Consider the following 24,706-nt stretch of genomic DNA (forward strand, 5'->3'; position numbering starts at 1 on the left):
TATAGGCTATGCTTTCACTTTAATAACATACAAATTGTTCATGGTTGCACTGTAGGAAGCTTGCACACTAAAACCTTTTTTGACAGGGCATTTCAAGCAAAAATACCATTGAATATTCACTGGAAACTATTCAACTATTATTTGAAGATCGTGACACATCCCTAGTAGAAACATTGGTAAATCTTTCTTGAAAATCTGATGAAGGTTGACCTCCATTTCTATTGTTAATGTCTATCTGTTTTACAACTTGTAAAGCTAATATATTTCAGCCTTGAAGTACAAAATCACATTTGTTCAGTAAGCTGATCATAGAAACAGATTTTTGATGGACAATTTTTGTGACTTGGTGGCTCTTTTAGAAGTGGATTTAGCCTCTCGGTTTCAAGACAATGCAGAAGTGTGTGAACCTGAATTCTTCCTGATGGCCAGCAGGGGCCAAACAATGACTGTATAGATGGACGACGTGCCTCCATCTGCTCTCATTGTACGGAATTGATGCCAAAATACCCCCATGATAGGCACTGCCATCTTGCGATGGTGACAGTGTCTGGAGCCAGAGTCTGCGCAGTAGAGATTGGCCACTTCCGCCAATTCTGCTAACCAAAACACACTCTATCCGAAAACAAAATATAACAGCAAAGATCCCTCATGTTGGCTTATTTAACAGCAGAACAGCTTCTTTGTTTTAGTCTGAGGCAGTCGCTCACAGGTATGTAAACTTAGCGATTGTTTTAGTTACCTTTCCTCTCACCGTTCGTCCTCTATTCTGCTAATCCAGAACAGATCGTCTGCAGGAGCCGTATTTGTCAACAGAGCTGTTAATCATCCTTTTTACAGCATCAAATGACTAATTAAAAATAAACTTGTCAGAAAAACGAACACTTAAAATAAATCAGCATGATAAGAACTAACTATAATGACAGAAACCATGTTTGAGAAAAATGTATTTGACGTGTATTTTGATTTTATAGTTTGACTCATGTCCCATCTGCTAACACGGAGGAGGCGGGCTTTATGACCTATACTGCAGCCAGTCAGCAGGGGGCTGGCATGTCGTCCATCTTTTTATACAGTCTATGGTTGCAAAACACAATCCTAACTCTAACTTAATTTACAAACTCAGCAAACATTTTCTTACGGTCTCAAACTAGTTTCAAGTTTCCTTCAATACAACGTGCTTTTCATTCAGTAAATTATGATCCAATTTAGTATAAAATATATGATAAGCAGGGTATGCTTTATGGTGTTGCCACATGAGTATCCCCATGTCCAAATATGGCTACTTTTGGCTCAAAAAAGGTGCCAAACTCAAAGCTTTAATATGGTCAACCCAAGACCAATGGGTGACGTCACAGTAGCTACAATTTCTAATGTACAGTTTCATAACCCATGAAGGTTTTCAGTTATTTGGACAAAATAGGAGAGGTTGGGAAAAGTCAGACTTGATGCCAAACATGATGCAAGCTTGACCCCTCTTTTCTTGATCCTTCTGTCCTGGCCATGAAGGGCACCTTTGTGTGGACGAGGCTACAGAGGAGAAGAAGATGGTATGAAGCTCTGAATGCTAATGAGCAGCAGAGAGCTAATAGTTACCGACTACTTACAAGTAATGCACTCTGTCCGTACACACAGCTGTGAGCACTAATACACATCTACACACTACTCTTGTAAGGAGCACATGAACCGCTGCACGTGATCTTGATTCAGTTGACTCCTAAGCTTATTACCTCCTTACTATGAGCCAAGAGAGAAGGTCAGACAAGTTCAGGCTGCAGGAGCAAATAGTCAACATGCAGAAGACATGAAGAACCAACACAGACATGAACAGCAGAGAAACACTTGTATCATGAGCTCTAATGAAGACAGCAAGCGTTCATTAATAAACATTAATGTCCTGAGGCGCCGGCAGCAGTGAGACTTCAGGCACAAAGTAATAGATGGAGACATCTTCACTGAATCACATTCACCACAGGACGAGGACGCTCCTTCTGAACAGCTGTGTGCCAGTGAGACTATCCATCTCACTGTCAGGACTGCTGTGGAGGGGGGAGGGACAGATGAACTTCCCCTTTTATTTGGTAAAAAGAGGAGGGGAGGAGAGTCAACTCACTGATGCTTGGTTCAATCTGGGTTTTTGTCATGGTAAAGACGCCCCCCTGACAAACCTGGCTCTCTGTCTGCCACAGAGGTCAAGAGGGGAAAGAAGGAGCAGAGGGAACGGAGACTATGGACGAGAGATTTGATGAAGGTTAAATATCAGCCTTCACCAGCTGTTAAGTGTGAAACAGTTTGTGTGAAAAGCACATTTTAGGTTCTGAATAAGTAGGCTAAACTTGGGACTTACTAATCAAGTTTGCACCATTAAAACCTAAAACGTTTTCTAGCTTGTCAAAATTTAGCCACATGCTAATTGGTAACAACAAAACAGCAGCTTGAAAATGTAGGTATTGCATCGTCACTTGAGGACAAATCTGTGTTTCAGTCAGTAGTATTAATGATCATCCTGGTATGTCAACTAAACTGATGCTATTTGATCATTTAGGCTAACAATACTAGCACAATGTTTACAATTGAATTTCTATTGCCTGTTTTATTTTGAAAAGTGCATGAATTAAGATCTTCTTGAACAGCATTACTAATTGTCTTTTAAGATGTTTTGTACCTATTTTACTCTGCAGTATAAATCGTATATCTTACATGAGCAAATGAGGTTGGTATTGTTAAAGAGGGGCTATCATGCCGTTTCACATTTTAAGACATATATATTATGTTACAGTGTTGGATGTCCCGACTAAACGTGGGTGAAGTTTCCGATCTTTAGGTAAAACTATGTTGTAATCCCCCGGCTTCTCAGCTCAGTCTGCAGGCTGCTGTGAACTCCAGGTTTCACACTGTTTTTTCTACACACTGCACTTTGTGACATCACAAAGTAGAGCCTCAGCAAGTTTTGGAGAGCTGGCCAATCAGAAGAAAGTGGGCTTGTTGGGGCGGAGTTTCCTAAAGGGACAGAGCTGAATGAGAGTCGTTTCAGGCAGAGGCTGTAACTGTAAATTATGCTAAGCTACTCCACAGGTATCACAGAGTGAAATATGAAGCTTGAAATTAGCATAATACCCCCCCTTTAAGTAATACATGCAATAGTTAGCCAACTGGGTGTAAATATTCAGTAACAGCTAATCCCTGCATAAGAACCAGTTGGTGTGCAGCTCTTTTTTTTACTGATGTGTAAGCCTCTACTTGGTAAACACTTACATCATACCAGCCACAATCTAACTGTTTTACTTCTGCCGACATACATGAAGACATTATAGCTTTCAGAGTTATTTTTAATGAGTGTTTAGGGAGGGAGAAATATTAGCACATTCTCATGAGACACAAAAGGGATGTGAAAAGGGATGTGAAAAAGGATTGCTACTCTCTGCCTGAAGAGAATGTGGAATATACGAATATGCTCATGTAATTAATATTATTAAGTAAGTCATTGAATCACATAATGAAATGTAATTTAAGGAATTTTGTTATTTTCAAGGTACATGTAGTCAAGAACCTTTACTTCATTATTAAACATTGTGATAAATGTCACATCAAACATGTTGCACACACACCAATGAGCCATAACATTATGACCATTGACAGGTGAAGTGAATAACATTGATTATCTCATTACAGTGGCACCTGTCAGTGGGATATGTTAGGCAGCAAGTGAACATTTTGTCCTCGATGTTGTGTTGGAAGCAGGAAAAATGGGCAAGCGTGAGATTGTGAGCGACTTTGACAAGGGCCAAATTGTGATGGCAAGACGACAGAGCATCTCCAGAACTGCAGCTCTTTTGGGGTGTTCCTGTCTGCAGTGGTCAGGACCTAGTACACTTTAGTACATATAAGGCAGTTGGTCATAATGTTATGGCTGATCAGTATATAGATATATTAGCCCACTAAAAACAGAAATCATGCCATGTAATAGTTGCACTTTGCAGTCACTAAAAGTTACATATAACTCTATTCTCTTCATGAATACCACTTTGTTTCTTCAGCCATTAAACACTAAATTCTGGTTGTATTAGTCATTTTGCCAATGACACAATTCACACATATTCTGACAAGAATATCTCATAAAATGTCAAATATATATTAGTCTTTGGGGTCTCTGATATCATAGCTGAGAGGAAACAGAGTTTCCTGTCTCTATAAACAGCCTTTGTGTAATAACAATGTGACAGCTGAGACACGTAACAGTGTGAATGGCTGCAGTCTGAAGCTCTGAATCACTGACATGAGACTCAGATCAACAGTGATGTTACATAAATCAGCTGAGATGACCTCCACTGACTATCCACACAGTCCTGGCCTTTGAGGCGGCGCGAAGAGGAGAAATACTGCCTTTCATACCTTCTTCTGGCCTTTGTCTCTGCTACAATTGGATTTGGGTGCCTGTCTGCTGGCAGCTTTGGAGGATGTAACTCACTTTGGCTGGCTGACAGCAGACAGGCTCTGATACAATGATGCATTCATGCGCGGCTCTTCTGGGCTGCGAGATAAACAAGGTGGAAAATGCAAAGCACGTGCGATGACGGTGCAACGGTCAAACAAACAAAAGTAACAGAAAAAAGATCTACACACATTTTTAGACAGTTTGCAATTATTGTGAGGGATTTTTCTGCAGAACTCAAACAACCATTCTATTTTACAGTTGGTCAAAATAATGCTACAAACAGATCGTTTGTCTGAGTCTGCCCTGCTCCAAAGTCTCTTCAGTGATCTAGATGTGCTGTGGTAAGCAGCCATCACTGATAACACACTATCACACAGCTGTCCTTCTAAGAAATTCACGGTTGAATCTCTCCTGTGATTTGAATAGCTGTTATGATACAATACAGTAACTTCTACTGTATGCAAAACCATCCATTGCATCTTTCTATGCTGATCTAACCTCCCTGCCTATTATCATACTGTGACAGAGGACAGCAGATCCCTGACACATGGACTTCATTTATAAGCTTCTCATTATAATTCATACACTGTTTATTTATGAGGAGTCATTTTTGATTGACATATTTGCCACTGAAATGCAACTTCCTGCTCATTGCTGCATTGTGATGCGACGGCAGATGCAGGCTTTCTGCAGGTTTAATGACCTACTGTGTCTGTTAAAATAATCTTTCACTATTTTGGTAAACAGGCTTATTTGTTGCTGTTTTTATTCCAATCAATGATTGGATAAAAATGTATGTGAATTGCATGTCTCTGTGTTCAATAGAGCTGGAGTCAGGCTGAGTTAGAAGACCAGAAGCACAGGGAAAGTGCTACTTCTTATAAAAATACGACTGACACCTCTGAAGCTCACTGACTAACATGTTGAGTCAGTTTTAAGTTCTCATGCTGGGCAATTTTGTTTCATTGATCTTCTTTGTACTGTCTTGTGTTGGCAGGTACAGCGCAGGTTTGATCGCATGTCTGTGAAGGCCCGATGGCACTACACCTCGCAACGTAACTGTGAAGGCATGACTCCAGGAAGCTGTGCGCAGTCACTGCACCCACGTTTAAAGAGAAAAGCCTCTGGCACATAACAATGAAACAATTGTAATGTGTAACATTGTTCATTGATTAATCAACTGCAATTCAACAAGTTATTTTTACTTTGTTCTTCCTGTAGCAAGGAGCAGCAGCTAGTTATCTTAACTTAGCACAAAGGCTATCGACAGGGGTGAACGGTTAGCCTGGCTCTGTCCAAAGATAATGTCATACAGTATGATAGTACAAGGCCTGTTTTTGTAAAGGAGTAATTAAAGATTTTGGGGAATAAACATATTAATCTGCATGGTGAGAGTTAGATTAGGAGACTAACTAACCAGCAGTTGCTTAGCCTAGTTAAGCACAGAGACTGAAGACAGGGGTAAGCAGTTAGCCTGGCTCTGTACTCTACCTAGCATCTCATGGATAGTCTTCAAACAAAGCTCAGCTAACCATGTCTACACTCAATACTTAAAACTGCACTAATCCATGTGACTACATGCAATTTTAAATGGGGTGACTGACTTCACGGTTGTTTCATATAAAATGTTTTACAGCCCATCAGGGGTGGGAATCTCAGGGTAACTCACGATACGATACGCTGCCCACGATAATGATAATATCACAACACAGTGATTCTGCTATAATTGATATATTGCAAGACAATCTTATATGATGCCAGCATATCGATAATCATATTGCACAAGTCAGGACGAGATATTGCCTATTATATATTTTGTCCCACCCTTACAGCCTATAGATGTATTGCTTTAGTTCATGCTTACAGATCTCATTAGCAGAATTTTCAACAGCAGCAAGCAGCCGTTTACAGCTCTTAAACTCTCAAATAAACCAACGTACGCACCACCAAACAGCAGGCAGACAAAGCTGGTGACAAGGTGGTAAACCTTGTGAAGCATTTAGCAGCTAAAGAGCCCGAAACCTTCAGTAGAAGGAGACCAAAGAGCCCAGAGACCAGAGCTTAAAGGAGATTGATTATTCATCTTGCAAGTGTTTGGATGACCAGAAACAGCTTTCCAAATAATGCTCCTGCAGTTTTACGTAATGTGTAAATAATCATTATTTGCTAATGCATTTAATAAAAAAAGTGACTTCCGTTCAGTGCTGTGTTTCCATATTCTTCTACAACCCCCAACTGGCCAAAAATATCAGATTATTATTGATCCTCTCATGGCACTCACAAAAATAAAGAAAATATGCTTCTATTTATTTAAACACTAGATTATATAATAAAGTTTGCTTCTGTATGCACATGCTAAAATGTAAGTTCTTCTTTTATTAGACATCAGTTCTATTAAAGCCACGAATCATTCATCTTTACTGCAGGATGCATCTCTCTCCCTGCTGTGTGTGCTCCTGATTATATCCCTGTGTGTGGCTCAATGACAGGCGTTGAGTCAGTGGAAACCTGCAGGAATATACTTAGCTCTGTCCCACAATAAGACTGAGTCATGCATGACAACAAGCTGGGCACTCGTGCACCAAAAATAAGAAGCATGGAAAGAGTTGTGAGCCAGTTAGTGACACGAACATGAAACCACGATGATATGTAAGAGATGGAGAGATACAGCAGAGAGAACGGTGTGTGCGTGTGTGTGTGTGTGTGTGTGTGTGCGTGTGTGTGTGTGTGTGTGTGTGTGTCTCTCTTTATATCTCTCTATTTCTGACTTGGACGGTAGATTAAATTCCATGTCTCTTGCACATGACCTTGGATAAGCTAGTGGTGAAACATTACATTTCTGCTATTGTCGTTAGCAGGAAGTGATTGAGAAAAATCCTCAATGTCACACAAACATGTTTCCACCTACAGCACACACAACAGGAAGTTAGGCACACTTCACTGCGGTACACGAAAATATCACTTCCTGTTGTAGCTCTGTGTCTGCATAAGGCCTTAACCAGCAGCTTACAACTTTGCCTATCAATGCTAAAGGGCTAGCATCTGACAGATGCACCCTAAAACACACGGTAGTAACAGTGTTGGTGCCATCTGAGGCCTTGTCCTCTGTCCCTGATGGCCAATTAAGAAGCACAGACAGGCCTATTCCTGAACACAGGCACATAAAGGACATCTGAGCAAGCCTATAATGGAACCGCGTCACCCTGGGAATACACAGGATGAGCAGAGGACGTACAATAAAGAGGCAGATAAAGTTCACGACACAGTGCAGCAGAGGCAGCGACACATTAGAGAAAATGATCAGAAGTGTGGCAGACTACAGAACATACACACATGCTTCCTTATGCCTTTTCTCCTTTAAATACTTGACTGATGAGACTATTGAAACACACCCAATTACTGTGTCTGTGTGTAGCTGAGTGAGCTAACCGTGGCAAGCCAAAACAAAGATACCTGCGTAATCAGCTGTGGTGTTGGGAAATCACTTGAGAAATATCTTCATCTTGCTCAAACACATTTAGGATGTAAGTTAAAGCTGCTGCGTGTTATAACAAGACATAATAGTTACACTGGTGATGAAAAGAGGCAACAAAGTGACCAAAATAAAAGCCTCTACTAACACTAAGAAAAGGCTGAAATAATTGTCTCTTTTTAAACCAAAAATACAGGAATGGTTTGGTGTTTTCGGCCCACATGGGAAACACAAAGATAACAAACTGGCTAGAAATGGACAAACCAATCTGACAGTGAACATGGGTACTGAATGGGCCCAAAGTGGGCTGCATTCATTCATTATGGGGCATGTAGGGAGCACATCAACCCATCTGGGCTCACCCATGTGAGGCCCCGATGGAACCAGAGGACAAAACTGGCTGGGCCCCCAGTTGGGTACCCCAGATGGGGCCCACATATCAGCCCAGGTGCAAACCACTTGGCCCCACATGGCTGTTCTGGCTGTGATCATGATAGTAATTGCTCTAAAAATGTCTGCTTTACATAAATGAGGAGATTAAACATGTACTACATGTGTGAGAGGTCATTACTTTCCGGGTTATTTTGAATAATACCCCTGTGGGGGGTACTGCAGGAATATGGGGTACAGGGTCTGCTCCTACGGGCCATCAGGTCCCTGTATAAGTGATAACTGTGTCTGCATCCTCAGCACAAGTGCGAAGCGGGTGGGAAGAGAGTCAGCACCTCCAAGTCTGAGGCCAGAAAACGGTAGATTGCTCGCTTCGTGTTGGGAAAGAGGAGTATCTTGTTAATGAGTGAGGATAAAATGGATCGTGAGATTGACAGACGGGTTGGTGCAGTGTCAGCAGTATTGCAGGCGTTCTACTAGACCGTCATGGTGAAGAAGGAGCTGACCCGTAAGGGGAAGCTCTCAATTTACCAGGCGATCTACGTTCCAACCCTCACCTGTGGTCATGAGCTTTGGGTTGTGACCGGAAGAATGAGGTTGCAGATACAAGCGACCAAAATGAGTTTCCTCCGCAGGGTGTCCAGCCTCAGAGTTAGAGATAGGGAAAGGAGCTCAGACATCAGGAGGGGGCTCAGCCGCTACTCCTTCCCATCAAAATGAGCCAGGGTAGACCAAGAGCTCGCTGGAGGGATTATATATCCCACCTGGCCTGGGAACACCTCGGGATGCCCCAGGAGGAGCTGGAAAATGTTGCTAAGGAGAGGGACCACTGTGACCCGACCCTGGATAAGCGGAGGAAAATGGATGGATAAATGTGATTTTGCAGACAAAAAATTTAATGGAAAAACCAGAGAATTATAACCGATGTTCCAGAATTTGGGTATGAAAACTATGATAAATACAGGCTATCAAGGTATTTGCTGTCACCAGATCTAAGCCTAAACAAACAGCTGAGGGACATTCTGAGGGATGCTACCCCAGGATTAGACAATGTGTTCTTGTCTTTTGTCTTGTTGGTGGTCATTGTGTCACAGGAGGAGGTCACACAGTCATATATTCTTGATGTCAATTGGCTGAGACAATCGGTGGACTTTGTATTAAAGCCCCAGGACCACCTGACCTCACCAACAGCCAATGCTTTTGCTACAAATGCCTCTGTAATAACTGTTTTACAAATGATAGTGAAACTGGAACAATTCATTGTAAATCTCAGGCAAAGATAAGCTCTGCCGTTCTCTATTGCAGTAGCTTTAGATAAGCTGCGTATACGGTTGTGCATGTGGTGTAATTTATGCTGAAGTTGTCCTGAGGGTGATAATCATGGTGAAAGGTTCACTGAAAGACAAAATAATGCTGTGCTAGTTTACAGTTGTGCAGAAAAGAGGAAATTGTGTTCCTATGTGTCAGCGTCAAGGAACACTTGGTAGACGAGGAACATTTCCCACATGGTTGTGTGTATGTTTAAACTCAGGACCTTATAAGGTTTCCAAGCTGATGTGTCGGTGCTTCATCACAATGACACAATATACCAAGAAAAACAAGTCTCATAGTCTGATTTCAGCATTACACAACACAGATGAGGCAACATCTTTTTAAAAGATTAGTGTCCATCCCTCCAGTCCTGCACCTCAGACGATGACAGGCAGCACTGAAGATGATCTGTAGGCTTGTGGTGGGCCAGCACCTTACGCAGACACTTTACAGTCTGTTGTGTCTTCTTTTATATTGTCACCCATCTGCACAACAACATCAGAAAACCTTTCAGGGATTGTTTTAAAAATAAATTCTTATTTAAAGTCCTCCAAATGTTTGGGCCCCTTTTGTGTCTTGAGGTTTAGGACGCCAACCGTGTAAATCGCATGTCATCTTTCCTCTCTTTCCCCTCATTTCCTGTCACCTCTCTATCAAAATGAAGGCCGAAATAAAATGCAAAAAAAGCCCTTTATATCTGATTAACCCAAGGACACAGTCGACTTTCTGTTCAAATTTAATAACAGAAATAAAAATGCTCATTAAGGCTCCAATCTAGTAATGCAGAATTAGCTTGACCCCAATCCCATCCTTTATATATATCGGGAATTATTCCATATGAAAAGCTCGCCCTCTCTCTTGCCCCTGGGTTTAATAACACAATGTGATTCCTCATCCGGAGCCTGCACCCCAAGTTCACTGCCACACAACAGTCCCTTATGGGTCCATGCAGGAGAAAAGCATCACTTTGAAGGGGCGGGGACGGGGAGGTCTTCTACTTTCCCCTGTTTTCTTCAGGAATGCTCACTTGTCAGCGCAGCGTGGTGGCGGGCTGACAGAGCCTCCCCCATCCAGCCATTCATCTGACACACAAAGGCAATTTCACAGGAAGACAAGCTTTCTCTCTGCCATTCTTCCTCACCGCTCCTCCTCGTCGCTCCATCCCTTCCTCTCCTTCTCGCACGCTCATTCACACGCACACACTCCCAGGCTGTCATTAGCATACTAATGGACATCCAGGGGAACATGAATGTGAACAAGTGGGAAACTACTCTGAAAAAAACAAGCGCTGACAGTGGGAAAGAAGTCCTGGGAATGTCAGCGTACCTCTGTCTGAGGCTTTCTCCTGGCTGACCGTGTCTGAAAGCTTGTCGATTTGTCTGGACTGAACCTGCTCGGAAACACAGCTCGACCCGAAGGCACCAATCTGTCAGACTGATGCAGACAAGGGATGTCAAAGTAAAGAAAAAGGAGTTGATGCAGCTTCTCTGTCTGGCCTGGCAAGCCTGACAACATGAGGTTGGCTTCATTAGAATTAGAAGAACAGGTGTGACCAAAAATGCTCATGCAGTTGCTCCCAAAAGTTAGCAAAGGCACAAATTGCCTTGCAGTTTCTTCCCTTATCCTGCATGCTGCACGAAAGACTGAACATAAGATCCCAGATGTTTGTTTATAAATGTTTATTTCTTAATCAAGAAATGAGAGTTCTAAGAAATCAATAAGGTTTTTTGGGGTTAAAATTGTTTGTACAAAAAGGAAAAATGTGTGTTTTACTACCATATCTACCATAAATGAGCGGCCTAAAGAGAAATAATTTTTCTTCTCTTCTGTAGATCCTTCAATCATGCCATGAATTACACATGTTTGGCTTACACAACCTCTTGGCTTACAGAAGTATTATGTGTATCTGTCACTCGAAATGGGCTACTTAAATAAGGTCCCATAGAATCCACCGGAAGTGGCAGGACTTCCTCTCTTTATATACTGTAAGGCCTCCAGAAGCAGTGAAGCAGTGGTTCAGTCGTTGGTGTAAAATCTAAGTGTGTGTAGTCACTAATAGTCTGTAATATCACTTCAATCATAATGACTTTAAAGATAGCTTTGTTGCTAATATTAGCTACTGTTTCAAGTGTTTTCTACGTTACACTCTGGATGTAATGTGATTCAAATCACTGAGTAGCGTACAAATGGCTGCGTTCACAGGGCTAATGTTTCCCTGAACTACAGGCATTTAATAGAGACAGCAAAACTAACACTAGCACCAGACACTAAACTCCCTCCTTCAGCAAACAGAGACACAGAGGCTGTCAATCACTCAGCAGGTGCTGAAAACTAAAGTAAACATTTACTGGGAATCAGTGCAAACTTAAGCTAGCTATGCTAACTAGCTTAGACTGTCTGACTGGCAGTTACTTAGCCAAGCTTGCTAGTACCCAATTTCTGAGAAGGATACAAACTTGACAGCACAATTGATCTTCCTAGATGTTGAATTCTGGAAAGTGACAGATGTTGTAGTTGCTTATAGTACTTAGGCTTGTTAAAAAAAAGGGGAAAACTGTTCAACTGTTCTTTGGAATTGCACTTGTAGAGGCTTTAAGCTTAGAGCTGTTTCCAAGATTATGTCCAAAAATAGTTTTATCCTATTTTTTATGGTTATATTTGTTTTACACAAAAAGGAAAAACAAACTAGTAACAAAGAATATCTGGAGTCAAAAACAGCTTACTTGACATTTTATCACACAGTCTACCTGCTGGTGTACTGTCCCTTTAAAAAAGTGGAGTGGGCTGCCAGAGAGCTCATCACCGGTCGGAAGTGCAGTTGCATAAGAGCATCAGTGGTGGGAACATGTATTTATGATGACGCCCGCTTGCCCTTTGCAGTCGGGTTATAAATAGCTCTCTGCCTTTGGGTGTCCCGTCCGAGCAGGTGTCAGAAAGCTCATCAGGGTGCTATTCACAGGGATAATAACCCTTTAACACAAACTGAGTGGTGTCATTCTCTTCTTATCATATTTATGTGCTCATTTCTGCCGTTGAGTGATATTTAAAAACATATAATTCATCCAAATAACACCAACCTGGAGCAGAATTTGCTCTTATCTGCACAGTTGTTTAACATCCATTCAGCCGGGTGGTCTAAGTCTATGTCAGTGTGTCAGTGTGCTGGAGACAGTCCACCCTGTGTAGACACGTGACAGCTCATCACAGGAGGTTGTAATTATGGTGAAGATAAAGTACAGGGTGTCATAACCTAATTAAAAGTTTCCATGACGGTCGAGCTGTCGAGATAAACTCACACTGAGAAGACGGTGTCATTAATCAACCTCATTCTATATGACATCTTAATCCATTTCTCAGCTCCATCTATAATACTGGCACTACTTTCATTAAAGCCTTTGATGGTATCTTTTGTGTGAAATAACCAAGTGATGAACCGAGTAAGTTTGGACATATCCTATTATTTCAACGTAAAGATGTGTTACCTGACTGTGTGCAGCCACCCAACAGCGTTCAAGTTAAAGAGAGGTTTTGTTGCCACTATTCTTACAAATTTTGGGGTCGAAATCACTAAAATCCCCTCTGCTGGATATTACAGAATTAGGGTACAATGATAAGTCAACGTAAAAAAAAAACTTGATGAGTTGCCAACAAATCGATATAATAGTAGTCATCACGCATTTCTCATGCTGTGCGCAGACAAAACAATGTTCTGGAGCTGAGTTGCTGAAGGGTGAGCCATCTCGCATCCTTACTATCTCTGCTGAGAGTAGCGACCGGGAAGAGACAAAGCATAGCAATAATGCCGCCAACCGATGCAACACCATCGCGTCCTAGAACTTCTAAAGTCTGGGAGCATTTCACCCTCAATGCTGCAAAGAAAAGGATCGCCTGCAGGATTTGTAAAGCGGACCTTACTTGTCACGGGAGCACGCTGATAATGCACGAGCATTTGAAGAGAAGGCACGTTGAACTTGTGGATGATGCAGACTCAGGCAGATAGATGATTAGCTAATCAGTTGGTAAACGTTAGCTACCTATAGAAGGAGTTGTATTGGCTTTTAACATTAATATAACACTGTTGTGCTGTATAAAGAACCTGATGCATCTCTCTTTTTAACATCAAGTGTGACATTTAAACTTACCGCCACACCTACTCTCCTGCATTTTCAGTCCCTCACCTTAAACACTTCATCTGTTTCTCTCCTTCTCATGTCTTTCTCTGCCTCCTTTTATTGATCTTTTGTATTAGCAGGAGCCAAACCAGCAGCAAAGTTTATTATAAGACGTATTATTGAATGAAGGACTCATATTTATTGTCTTTATTGTTAGTTAGCACATGCCTAAAAGAACCTCCAAATAAATGTAAAATCTGAGAGCTAAATAAGAACCATTAAGTCAGTTTGCAATTCATAATCCGACTAGTCGATTAATTGTTTCAATAATCAATGACTAGTCCACTAGTTGTACTAGTTTTGATGACTAGTCCATCAAAATAGTTGTTAGTTGCAGCCTTATTACAGACACTGTTTGTAAAGGCAGCAACCTTACTCAACCAATCAATCAAGGTAAGTCAACTAAAAGTGCTTGTTTTTAGCGCTAACATGCTAACATGCTTTTCTCTAAGTGTCTGACAACATTAGTTCCCTGGGACACAATCAGGCGCTGACACACAACATATGACATATGATCACCTCACACAGTTGTTATGGTGAAGGTGTTAGCAGACAGCTGTGTATTACACATCCAGCAGACTCTGCACAACAGCAGCTTCATTTGAGGTCATGTCTCTGGCTGATTGGTGAGTACAATATTCTCTTACATCATGGCTTTGTTTTGGTCTCCTCTGGTTTCTTAGGAAATCTAAGAAGCTGCTAATTGACCCTTCGCTAAACCCCTCCCTTGAACGGCCGCTGTCCAATCCTACGTTAGCAACCGTAACTAGGCTAGCTTTCACAACAAGGAGAATTTTTTTCCAGAAATTTGCTTGAATTTCCCTTGTTACATCTCTTACTGTTATAGTTGGAAACCCCATAATATTTACATGGCGATGCGAAAGCTTGAAAGGCATAGCAACAGTAACCAAGGGGGGCGGGACTTAGTGCAGGGTCAGTTGTTAACTGGCTAACGTTGTATGTATGTTGTTCAGTGCTGGGCAGAAAGCTTACAGGTGGTTTATCAAAGGGATGAGAGCAGCGAGACTGACCTTAAACAGCAAAGTGATGGGTTGTTAACAAAAACAAAAGAGTTACATAAAAAAGAATGCACAGCTGATGGGATTTGTAGAGTGAAAATAAGGCCTTAAAGGTGCAAAACTGCAACTTTTTCACAACATTTACCACACGTTCCAAGTTGTTGTCCAGTGTGAATGTGTAGGTAAGAGGATGTATTGCGTGCCAGCTGTACAGGCGTTAGTGTGGGAAAAGCTCCTGTAGGAAGAAAACGCATATTTGTTGGAGGAGTTGTTGGCAGCTTTAAGGGTACATGTGACAACTTGAAGAAGCAATGGAGGATGGGTAATTCCCCGGCCTGCCTGTCTACTTTGCTTTAAAATATTATTGGACTGTGATACATAAAATGCTATTCTTAGCGTTTGGCTGAGCAGCTTAGCACATGATACCTGAGAGCTTCCATCACTGACATGAGACAGAGATCAGATTCAATTTGCGGTGTACTTTAAAAAGGTTCAACGTCTCTGATGTCACTGTGTCTAGTCTGTAGACTTGACCCTTGCCATCAGTTATTATTTGCATCACGTAGTTCTGTTTGACCTTTCCATGTCTCTTGTGGTTTATGATACATTTCTGCTTTATGTAAGATCAGAATTTGTTTCATTTCCCAATCTCATATATCATGGAACACAGTGATGAAGGGGACTTTACACAAACATCACGAGGTGCCGTTAACTGCTATAAAAAGCTTCACTTCCAGGCCTGTTGCTCATCACTGTGCAGGTCCCACAGAGCCGAGCTGAAGGGCCCCTCTCCCACCACTTCCTGCTCCCACCCGTCAAAGCAAAACTGCACAAAATGACAAACCTGAAACTTCTCACAGTGTAATGTTTCAGTTCAGCTTCAGATTCCCCCTCAGCATCTGGACCACAAACACACAAACTGCAGCCCCCAACAACACACAACAGGATCATGATGAAAATTGACCAATATAAAAGTACTATCTTAAAATGTAAAATAGTTTAGACCACTTTTCTGCTCATCAGTTGTGAACATTTGTCTCTTTTTTGTCTTTTATGACACTAAACTGAATATTTTTGAGCATTGGTACAAAATTGTAAATATGAAGGACATTGTGTTGGGCATCTATTAATGTTTTCAGACATTTTATAGAATGTTTTATTCATAAGAAGTAAAACAAGCCCAAGAATAATCTATAAAAAAACTTTTGTTACAGCGCTTAACAGAAAGGATGTTTAGGTATAATCACTTTAATTATTTTGATGTTTGTTTTTACATGCAGTACATCCAAAAACTGTATCCGAACACAGTTATTGACCACTTAAACATAACTTTCTGTTTATTTTCTACCACATTCTTCAATGTTTTGACCAAAGAAAATGAAATAAAAGAAACAGCTAGCTATCAAGGATGATCTTTATCCAAATGAGATTGAAATGACCTTTCTCCACGACAACTAAAGCAAATTCCAGCTTCAAAGGAAGACCATGAGGTGCGGTTGAATCCTGTGTATAAAAAAACTCTTTGTTGCCCTAGAGTTATGATTTATTTCTATGTAATGCCCAAATATATTTTCCACTTTAACAGACACGTCTATAAACTCTGGTCCTCTTCCTGTAGCATTAAAGATGAAACGATGGACTGTTTAGGTTAGGTTACTTTATTTGTACATTTGTTAATGATGTTAATATAGTGACACTTGCGAGCCCTTTCACCTTGCCTTTGTCATCTGAGTGCAGCCCAAAAACACAAACAAAACTGTAATCCTATAAATTTACAAAGTGGGGCAGCAGCCGTCCTGTATCTTTTAATATTGTCCCTGCTTCTGTTGATTTTCACAAGACAAAACAAAAGCTCTGAAAACAGTGAAGCGCTTTTTCTTTAGGAGACAATAAAATATAGATAAGACCTAATAAATGTGCAATTATATTAAAAGCTCTGAGATATACAGCAGCCAGTCTGAATTCATCAGGCTGCAGTATATTGGAAATGCTAATGTATCCAAGTATATCACACCAAAGAAGCTTCACTCTCCTCTGGTTTAAGAAATCAAACTCTCACAAGCTGGTGGCCACGAAATGCTTCAGGCAGCTCACACGAGTCTGTGTTTGTGTTTGTGTTTGTGTGTGTGTGTGTGTGTGTGTGTGTGTGTGTGTGTGTGTGTGTGTGTGTGTGTGTGTGTGTGACATCAGACGCCTGTGGAATGCCACAGTAGTAAGAAAGAGAAAGCAGACGAGCGGAGTGAAAGAAAGGAAGAAGGAGAGATGCAGCTAAACGAGACAGACTGGTTCTGTGTAATGAGAACGAGCTGGATGAGGAGACGAGGCTGCTCGGGTTAAACCTGATCAACATGTGGAGCATCTTGTTGACCTGCACCAGTGTTTTTCCACTTCCTCATCAAGTCCCTGTGGTTTACTAAAGCATTTAATACTATACTTATTCAAGGGTCATTTTAACATTTTCAGTCTATTTAGTTGCTTCATATCTTTTTTTAGTAATTTGCACCTCTTCATATCATGTGACGTCTGTTTTTAGTTGTTTTACATTTCTTTATGGTCAATTGACGCTCATTTTACTAATCTAATCTCTTGATATAAGATGTTTTGTTTGTTATTTTACATCTTTGAAGTCTCTTTTTAGTTATTTGACATTACTTGGAAGTAATTTGGCATTCCATAATTTTCTGTTTTGAGTTATTAACATCTCTTTTAGGTCGTGTGTCATTGTTTTTTTATTTAACATCAAATTCTAGTTATTTTATATCTCTTTTTAGTCCTTTTATTTCTCCTTTTTGTCCTCTTATATCTCTTTTTAGTCCTCTTATATCTCTTTTTAGTAAAGTTACTTCTCCTTTTAGTCCTTTTATGTCTCCATGTAGTTGTTTTGTGATCCTTTGTGGTTCATTTCTATTCAATAATATAATTTGCAGTAGCTTTTGTGTTACAGTTTTGACACTGAGACAGTTGTACTTCAACCTAAAGGTATAAATAGTACTGACTTCAAGGCAGACAACATCCAGCCTAAAACCCAAATGCAGACAGACAGCAGTAGGCCTACACAAAAACTACAGCTGAACGTCCTCAAAGGCAAAGTTCACATTCCTCTGCTGTTGAAGTCTGATCACACTTATCAACTTACAGCTCATGAGATCGGCAGCCAGCAGGCACAGGCTGATTACCATCAGCTCACACACCCTGTCAGAAGAGGAAGTCAGCTCTGCAGTCTCACACAGCTGGCCGCTCCATGACCACACACTGTTGCAATGTCATGCATCGTAGTGATGCAATATACTGAAATTTTGGCTGACGTCAAATAGGGATAATCCCAGTGGTCATTTCAGCTGATACTGATTCATGTCATTTCACAACGTCACCAACATCTGTCTACTTTCGTTCTGTGGAGCTTTATTTTATGCCACTGTAGGTATAAGAGGTTTGGGACTGATTTAGAGATGTATCTCCCTTTAAAGGTAGTTGCAGAAAGTATGTAGCAATGTCGCTGTTCAATGTACTTAGAAAACAGTTTACTAAAGGGATAGTTTGTCTATTTTGAAGTGGGGTTGTCAGGGATGTCACATCATCTCATCTTTCTATAATATTGTATTTTCTTAAATTTGTTGTCTCTTCTACAAACCGCTGACCTGAACAGCTGATCTGATGCTACTGTGCGCTGCATGTGTAGGTATACAGGGCCGTTTCACGTAGTCAGGCATAAAAGGCCTGTCTGACGTTAATGTGAAGCGGTGATAAAAAACTAAAATACAGCATACGCTTAAACTGAAATGTTTGTTTATGTAGGACTCGTGCTGACCCGTAAAACCCGAACTAACCCTTATGGGACAGTGACACGTACAGGTACATCTTCCTTTATCCTTTATCATGTTCCAAATGTTTGAATAGATCAAAAACTGGACGATGCCTCACACTGCTATTGTTAACAAGAATTGTCTGCTTATTGTTTGCCCCCCTCAACTATCAACCAGTGTTTCCCACATAATAACAGTGTCACCGTGGCTGGAACAGGGACATATTTATGTACTGAATAGAATAAGTGACCTACATTAAAAAGGAGAGGTTGCATCACAATCGTTTACAGGAGGGACATGATGGCACACAACGTGTCTCTCTTGAACAAGAGCACGAGGGGAAGAGAGGAGGGAGATTTTTACACGTCAAGAGCAGATGGAGCTTTCTTTCATGCATAAGAAAATAAACCAGATGCAAAATAATTCAATGCAGGCGTTGCTGAGATATTGAATTCACGTGCGTGGGACTGATTCCACAGTGACCTTTGACCCCCCTTTGACCTTTTGGATAACAAATGTCGCTACTTTATCATTTTATAAAGCACTGCTGCATATTCTAGATATTTGTGCATGTTTAGATTGTTTAGTAATAGCCAAAAACATATTTGGAAAGATCAACTAACCTTTGACCTTTCACCACCTGAATCTTATCAGTTAATGAGTCCAAGTGGACGTTTGTGCCAAGGTTAAAGATATAGGATTCAAGCATGACTGAGACACTGCTTTCACAGGAATGGGGCGTAGGGGTGTAAACAGGTTAGGAGTAGTTTAATGGTTATTCTGACAGTAACTGTTCTTATGTGCTAAACGCACAGGAGAGGATTAAAGATTATTTTGATTCTGATCTAATATTCTGATCAGATATTAGATATTTACACAAAAATACTTGGATGTTCTGACTCGGTCTGGCCATCAGACCCTGATTCAATTGAATTTGCAAACACTGTTTAATGTTTGTCCAACAGAACTGGACCCAGACTTGGCTGTGTGAGGCGGGCTGAGGAAGAGAGGAGGGTGGGAAGGAACCGGCTGAGCTCACACAATGAAGCTGTGAGGAAACGAGCCCAGAGGAAAGAGAGAGAAAGAATGGCCGCTGACAAGTTCGCAGCGGCTGCCGTGCAGGTTGAGTCAAGTTCACTTGGACGTTATTAGTGAGCCTGGCTCGGGATCAGCTGGCTTGTGCAACATTTATACAAGGCTACATTACATGACGAGAACTGTCACATGCATGATTGTACACTGTATATTGACATTAGTTTCTACATTAACAAACAGTGTCTACTGTATTTCAAGCATGTCCCTCTTGTTAGCTCACGCTGTCACACCACAGAGTGTACTGAAGAGAGCAAACAAGGCGGCAGTGTGAGAATGAATGGAGCCACGGAGGCCTTATCTTCGTGTCTGGATGCCACAGCAGAGGTTACACCTATACATGGGACTCACAGGCTGCAGTATGCACACTTTTTTTCACCATGCCGATATGTGGGAGGCCTTTAGAAACACACACAGGTCAACCAGGCTCAGTATGGGACCTTTTTAATTCAAACTTAACAGGCTGATTAAGACGAAAGGTTGCGAAACATCCTTACCAAAAAGTCTGCTGACACCATGATGTACAGATTAAGTCTAACTGTGCAAATAACACCTATGAAATGCATATCAGCAGAGTGAAGTCATAAGACCTGCACCATGTAAGTCTCTCTGCAGCTTCACACACACACACACACACACACACACACACACACCTGCAGACGTTAATGCAGTCACTCCTGTCAGGTCGCTCTGCTCCGCAGGAGTGTGACAAGTGACCTGACTGTTATAGACAAGAGGAGCATCAGTTCTTTGGGCCACGCTTATTAGACTGAATCAAACAGTCATCCATCCTTGCATGCGTTTGAAAGTGTCTGTAGCACAATAATACTGAGTAACAGAGGATGAATGGTGTGTTATAACCCTGATGTGTTGTATTCGGACAGTATTACAGCCTGACTACAATATATATATATATATCAAAACGTGTATTTTCATTGGTTTATCACAACAAGCAATTTAAAGATGCCACCCTTCTGTGCTCCCTTCAAACTTGTATGTTTCTGATATTAATGTGTTTCCAGATACAAGGCAGGTCCTCCAACGACGTTAAGCAACTCTGGACTCAATTGTTTCTCAGTCACAAATCTGACCTATTAGCGCTCACTGCCAGCTGAGCCCTGCTGCCAAACTGTGAATGGGTAAATAAAGCCTGTGTGTGGAGTAAAGAGCTCAGTAGTCTTTGCCACCATTCTTTCTCAGCGATCTCCAAAATAAGCTGCACTGCTCCAGATTTAAACTAGAACAACCTCTCTTTGTGGGTCTGCTTTCAGGCCTCTTCTCTGGGGATTTCAGAGTGCTGTCACTTTCACTAACGCAGGTTAACTTTAGAGTTTGACCCAGGGCTTGGTTTAGGGGGAGTCCCTGTGTATTCTCACTTAGCCCACAAGCAGTTTGCTGTAGGTTTGTTTCCTCAGTAGCTGACAATCAGGCCTAATGCAATAACCTCACCAATGCATAGAGAAACATGTGGAAAGAATACTTTAAAAGAAGCTGTCTAAACATGATACTTTTGGCTGTATGCATTATGTGTGTTTTTAGTGATTGATCTACATCTGTCGGAAAAGGTCACAAGGTCAAATTGAGTTCAGGGCATGCTCAAGAGCACTACTGCTGCAATTCTGACACCAATAAATCGGCTTCACCAATGAAGGATGCAGACAAGACAAATATGTGATGCAGCTCATTGCATCTCATCCACAGCCACACCTATTAACCAAACTCGAGCCTTGACTGCAGGACAGATCAACACAGTCTGCACGTGAACGCATCAATAGACCGGTTGCCTGTCTGTCAGCTCGCCACCCACTATCGACCCCCCACCCCAGCAGGGCCGCAGCATCCCTCCCTCCCCGCAGCAGCAGCAGCAGCAGCAGCAGGACTCACCCAGTGTTTTGACTGCGATCTGGCGCGTCAGAGGCGGCGGCAGGTTGATGCAGACCAGGTCCACATCCTGGTGCAGCAGCACGTCGTCGATCCGGTTGGTGTAAAACGGAACGTTCATCTCCTTGGCCAGCTCCTCCGCCTCCTCCTGCGTCCGGCCCCACAGCGCTTTGACGGCGAAGCCCTCATTCTTCAGCAGCGGGATGATCACCCGGGCGGTCAGGCTGGTGCCGAACACGCCGACCCCGGGAAGCATGACTCGGGTTTATTAGTCCGATCTGGTTCTCTCTGTGTAGTCTTATAAATCCGGATGAAGCCAGACCTGCTGCAGTTGCAGCGGCGGCGGCTGAACTGAAAGGAAGCGGCGGCTCGGACCGTCAGGTTGGCCATCCACCTGCAGCCAAACACCGCCTGTGCTGCATTTCCCCGTCGCTCCGGCTCTGCGATCGGGCATTAAATGTCTCTATTCCCCGCTTAAAACAACCCAAAATGGATAGAAAACCGAGCCAGCCACCCTCAGCCTTAAAAAGACAAATTAAAATGCACCATTCCGGTCTCTACCTCGTCCCCGTCTGACAGCCAGCAGCGCACAGACTGCGCCAAGCAGTGAAGGGCATGTCACCTCCTCTTCAGGTTTACAGTTCCTCCTCCAGCAGGAGCCTCCCTTCAGATAAAAGAAGTAAAAGACAGCCAGAGAAGAGGTTTATCTGCCGGCATGCTGACAGAAACAACGCCGTCTCCCTCTGTGTGCTCCCCGGAGGATCCCGCAGCAGCAGCAGCAGCAGCAGCAGCGCTATTATGCTGGAGGCAGATCAGACATGCGCAGTCAAGTCAGAGACAGTCACCGGAAGCACGGCTGGCACATATTTTTCAAAACAAAGCTCTGTTCACGAGCATATTTGCTATCTTTAAATAATTAACACAATATTACAATAACATTACAAAATATAGGAAAGTAATATATGGATGTATGTGATTTCAGTTCATTTTGTAGTAGTTAGCTTTGTAATTACACGCTCTATTTCTTAGAAAATAATAGCCTACATTAAGCATAGGCTTATGTATTTATATATTAGTTATCATAAGCATGGTCTCTCTTAAAATCATGAAAAGACAATTAAGAATTTTAATTTGTACTCAAAATACTTACTTTAGGATGATGGGATTATTGATTTATTAACCTTCAATTTAACCAGGAAGTCCCTCGAAAACACAGTCTTTTTATGGGGAGACCTGGACAAGAGGGAACAACTTTGCAAAGTTACAAACAGTTAAAAACAGACGACAACAGACCCAAAAATCAAAGTCAAATATAAAAAAATAGCAATTAATGTCATCATTTAATGAAGATAAGTAATTTTTCCTTTCAGTGATGCCTTCTAATTTACAAACACACTGTGTCATTCTGAATTGCTTCTGGTGCTTTTAACCTGTTCTATTGTTGTTATTATTATTAGAATTATTGGAAGTTATTAGACTTTTATTTTTTATAATTAATCTTGGACAAGTTCCGGTCTTTTCCTGTCTGTCTTTGTGTCACTTGACGAGGCTGTTAAAGCCTCTCCTTCCCAGTTTAACCCTTCAGCTCCTGGACTAACTGGGGCAGCCCGGCCTGCTGAGGTCAGATTACTGTGACCCTGAGGGGACTGTGCAGAGTGGTAGAGTCATTGTAAATAAAGAAAAAGTCTGCCATGAGTCATTATCAAAACTTAACAACAAATATTCAACAATTTTATCTGACAGGTAAGCGTAGAGTGCACTTTACATTATGTTATCCTTATATGCCATTTGATAACTTTAGGAAAATAAATGTGGCCTTTTTATTTGATTTGATTTCCTCCTAAAATTTCTTAAAGGGAAAATTATTCCACATCCATGATTTATAAAGGTTCTATTTCAGATTAAATGTGGTTCAAGAAGTCTAGAACTTTATTTCTCTGCATACTTCAGAATGCAAACATCTTCTTATTTACTATACATCTACTATCAGTCATCACATATTCATCTTCCATGTGTATGTTGTTGTATTTCTTACTTACACAGCTCCTGCAGAATCCTTTCTCCTCAGCCTACAAACACCAGGCTCTACTGTCCAGCTTCACTCGACAGTATACTGCTCCCTTTACGCTCCATAGCAGCGTGTAACAGGATGCAACAAGACAGAAACTGTGAGCTGGAAAGACATGACTTTTTTTTCAGGTTGAAGAAATGATGGAGTTGAGCTTCTCTGCAGCCTGGAGCAGGGATCAGGAGCCTTTAAAGTGGAGAGAGGATTAGCACATCATCATGGCTGAGTCCACTGTGTGCTGCTCTCCTCCTTCCATCCTCTTCCTCTTGGGTTAATGGAACGGACACCTCACCCAGGTTTTTGCCAAGGCTTTGATTTGGTATACTTGACCTAAAACTACTGTGCAGAAGAGTATTAAAGATCCATGAATTTGCCCAATGCTAAAGTTAATGTCTGTCTTTACTGCAACTGCAGTAATTCTAATACTAAATTATTTTAGTTTTGGCAGTCCAATTTTGATTCAACAGAGACAGATGGAGAGTCAGAAAAAAAACCCTGCCAGGTGAGCTGCTGGGGAGCACCAGGATACCTAATCTAACATTTTGTATAAGGTACGGAAGCCCTAGAGGCACATGCTTCCATACCTTTTATCTACACTGTTTTTCCGTGATAACAAGTCATTTCCACTTGTTGTTTTTTAGATATCGACTTATTTATATTGTGATAACAGGATCATTTAACAGCGATCTAGAAAACAGAACAACAGGCTGCTCACTGTGATATTACAGACCAGGACATGCCATGCTGCCATTGCCCACACTAACGAAGTAAGTTCACTAATTTCTGTTTGTTTTGTGCTTTTGCAGCTCTGGGGATACGAGTTAAGATCACCTGACGTTATGGTGGTGCAGCGTCGAGATAAATAAGTCGAGATCTCGAGAAACAACCGGAAATTACGCGTCATCCCGGGAAAATGGAGTAAATAAAGTGTATGGATGCATGTCCGCTTAGGGCTACCGTAATAATGACCGCCTCAGTCACCAGCAAAATTTTAAAAAAAATTCCCAAGCAGGTGTTGCTTCTTAGGATGTCAGGCCTTCACCATGTAAAAAATGTAACTGGCACA

The 24,706-nt window shown here is 41.6% G+C and overlaps 1 protein-coding gene across 1 annotated transcript in view; it reads right to left on the reverse strand.

Annotated features, from left to right (window-relative positions):
* The window catches only part of gfod1 (glucose-fructose oxidoreductase domain containing 1), a 39,412-nt gene extending 17,098 nt beyond the window's left edge, over positions 1-22,314 (reverse strand). The window contains exon 1 of the mRNA XM_069667825.1: positions 21,576-22,314. Within this exon, the coding sequence (XP_069523926.1) occupies positions 21,576-21,828 (253 nt within the window). The 5' untranslated portion in view covers positions 21,829-22,314. The remainder of the gene's footprint in view (positions 1-21,575) is intronic.
* Between the last annotated feature and the right edge of the window lie 2,392 nt (positions 22,315-24,706).

The sequence above is a fragment of the Semicossyphus pulcher genome, unplaced genomic scaffold (assembly GCF_022749685.1).
Source record: "Semicossyphus pulcher isolate SPU_LCO1_2020_fin unplaced genomic scaffold, fSemPul1.0.p SCAF_18, whole genome shotgun sequence".
NCBI lineage: Eukaryota > Metazoa > Chordata > Actinopteri > Labriformes > Labridae > Semicossyphus > Semicossyphus pulcher.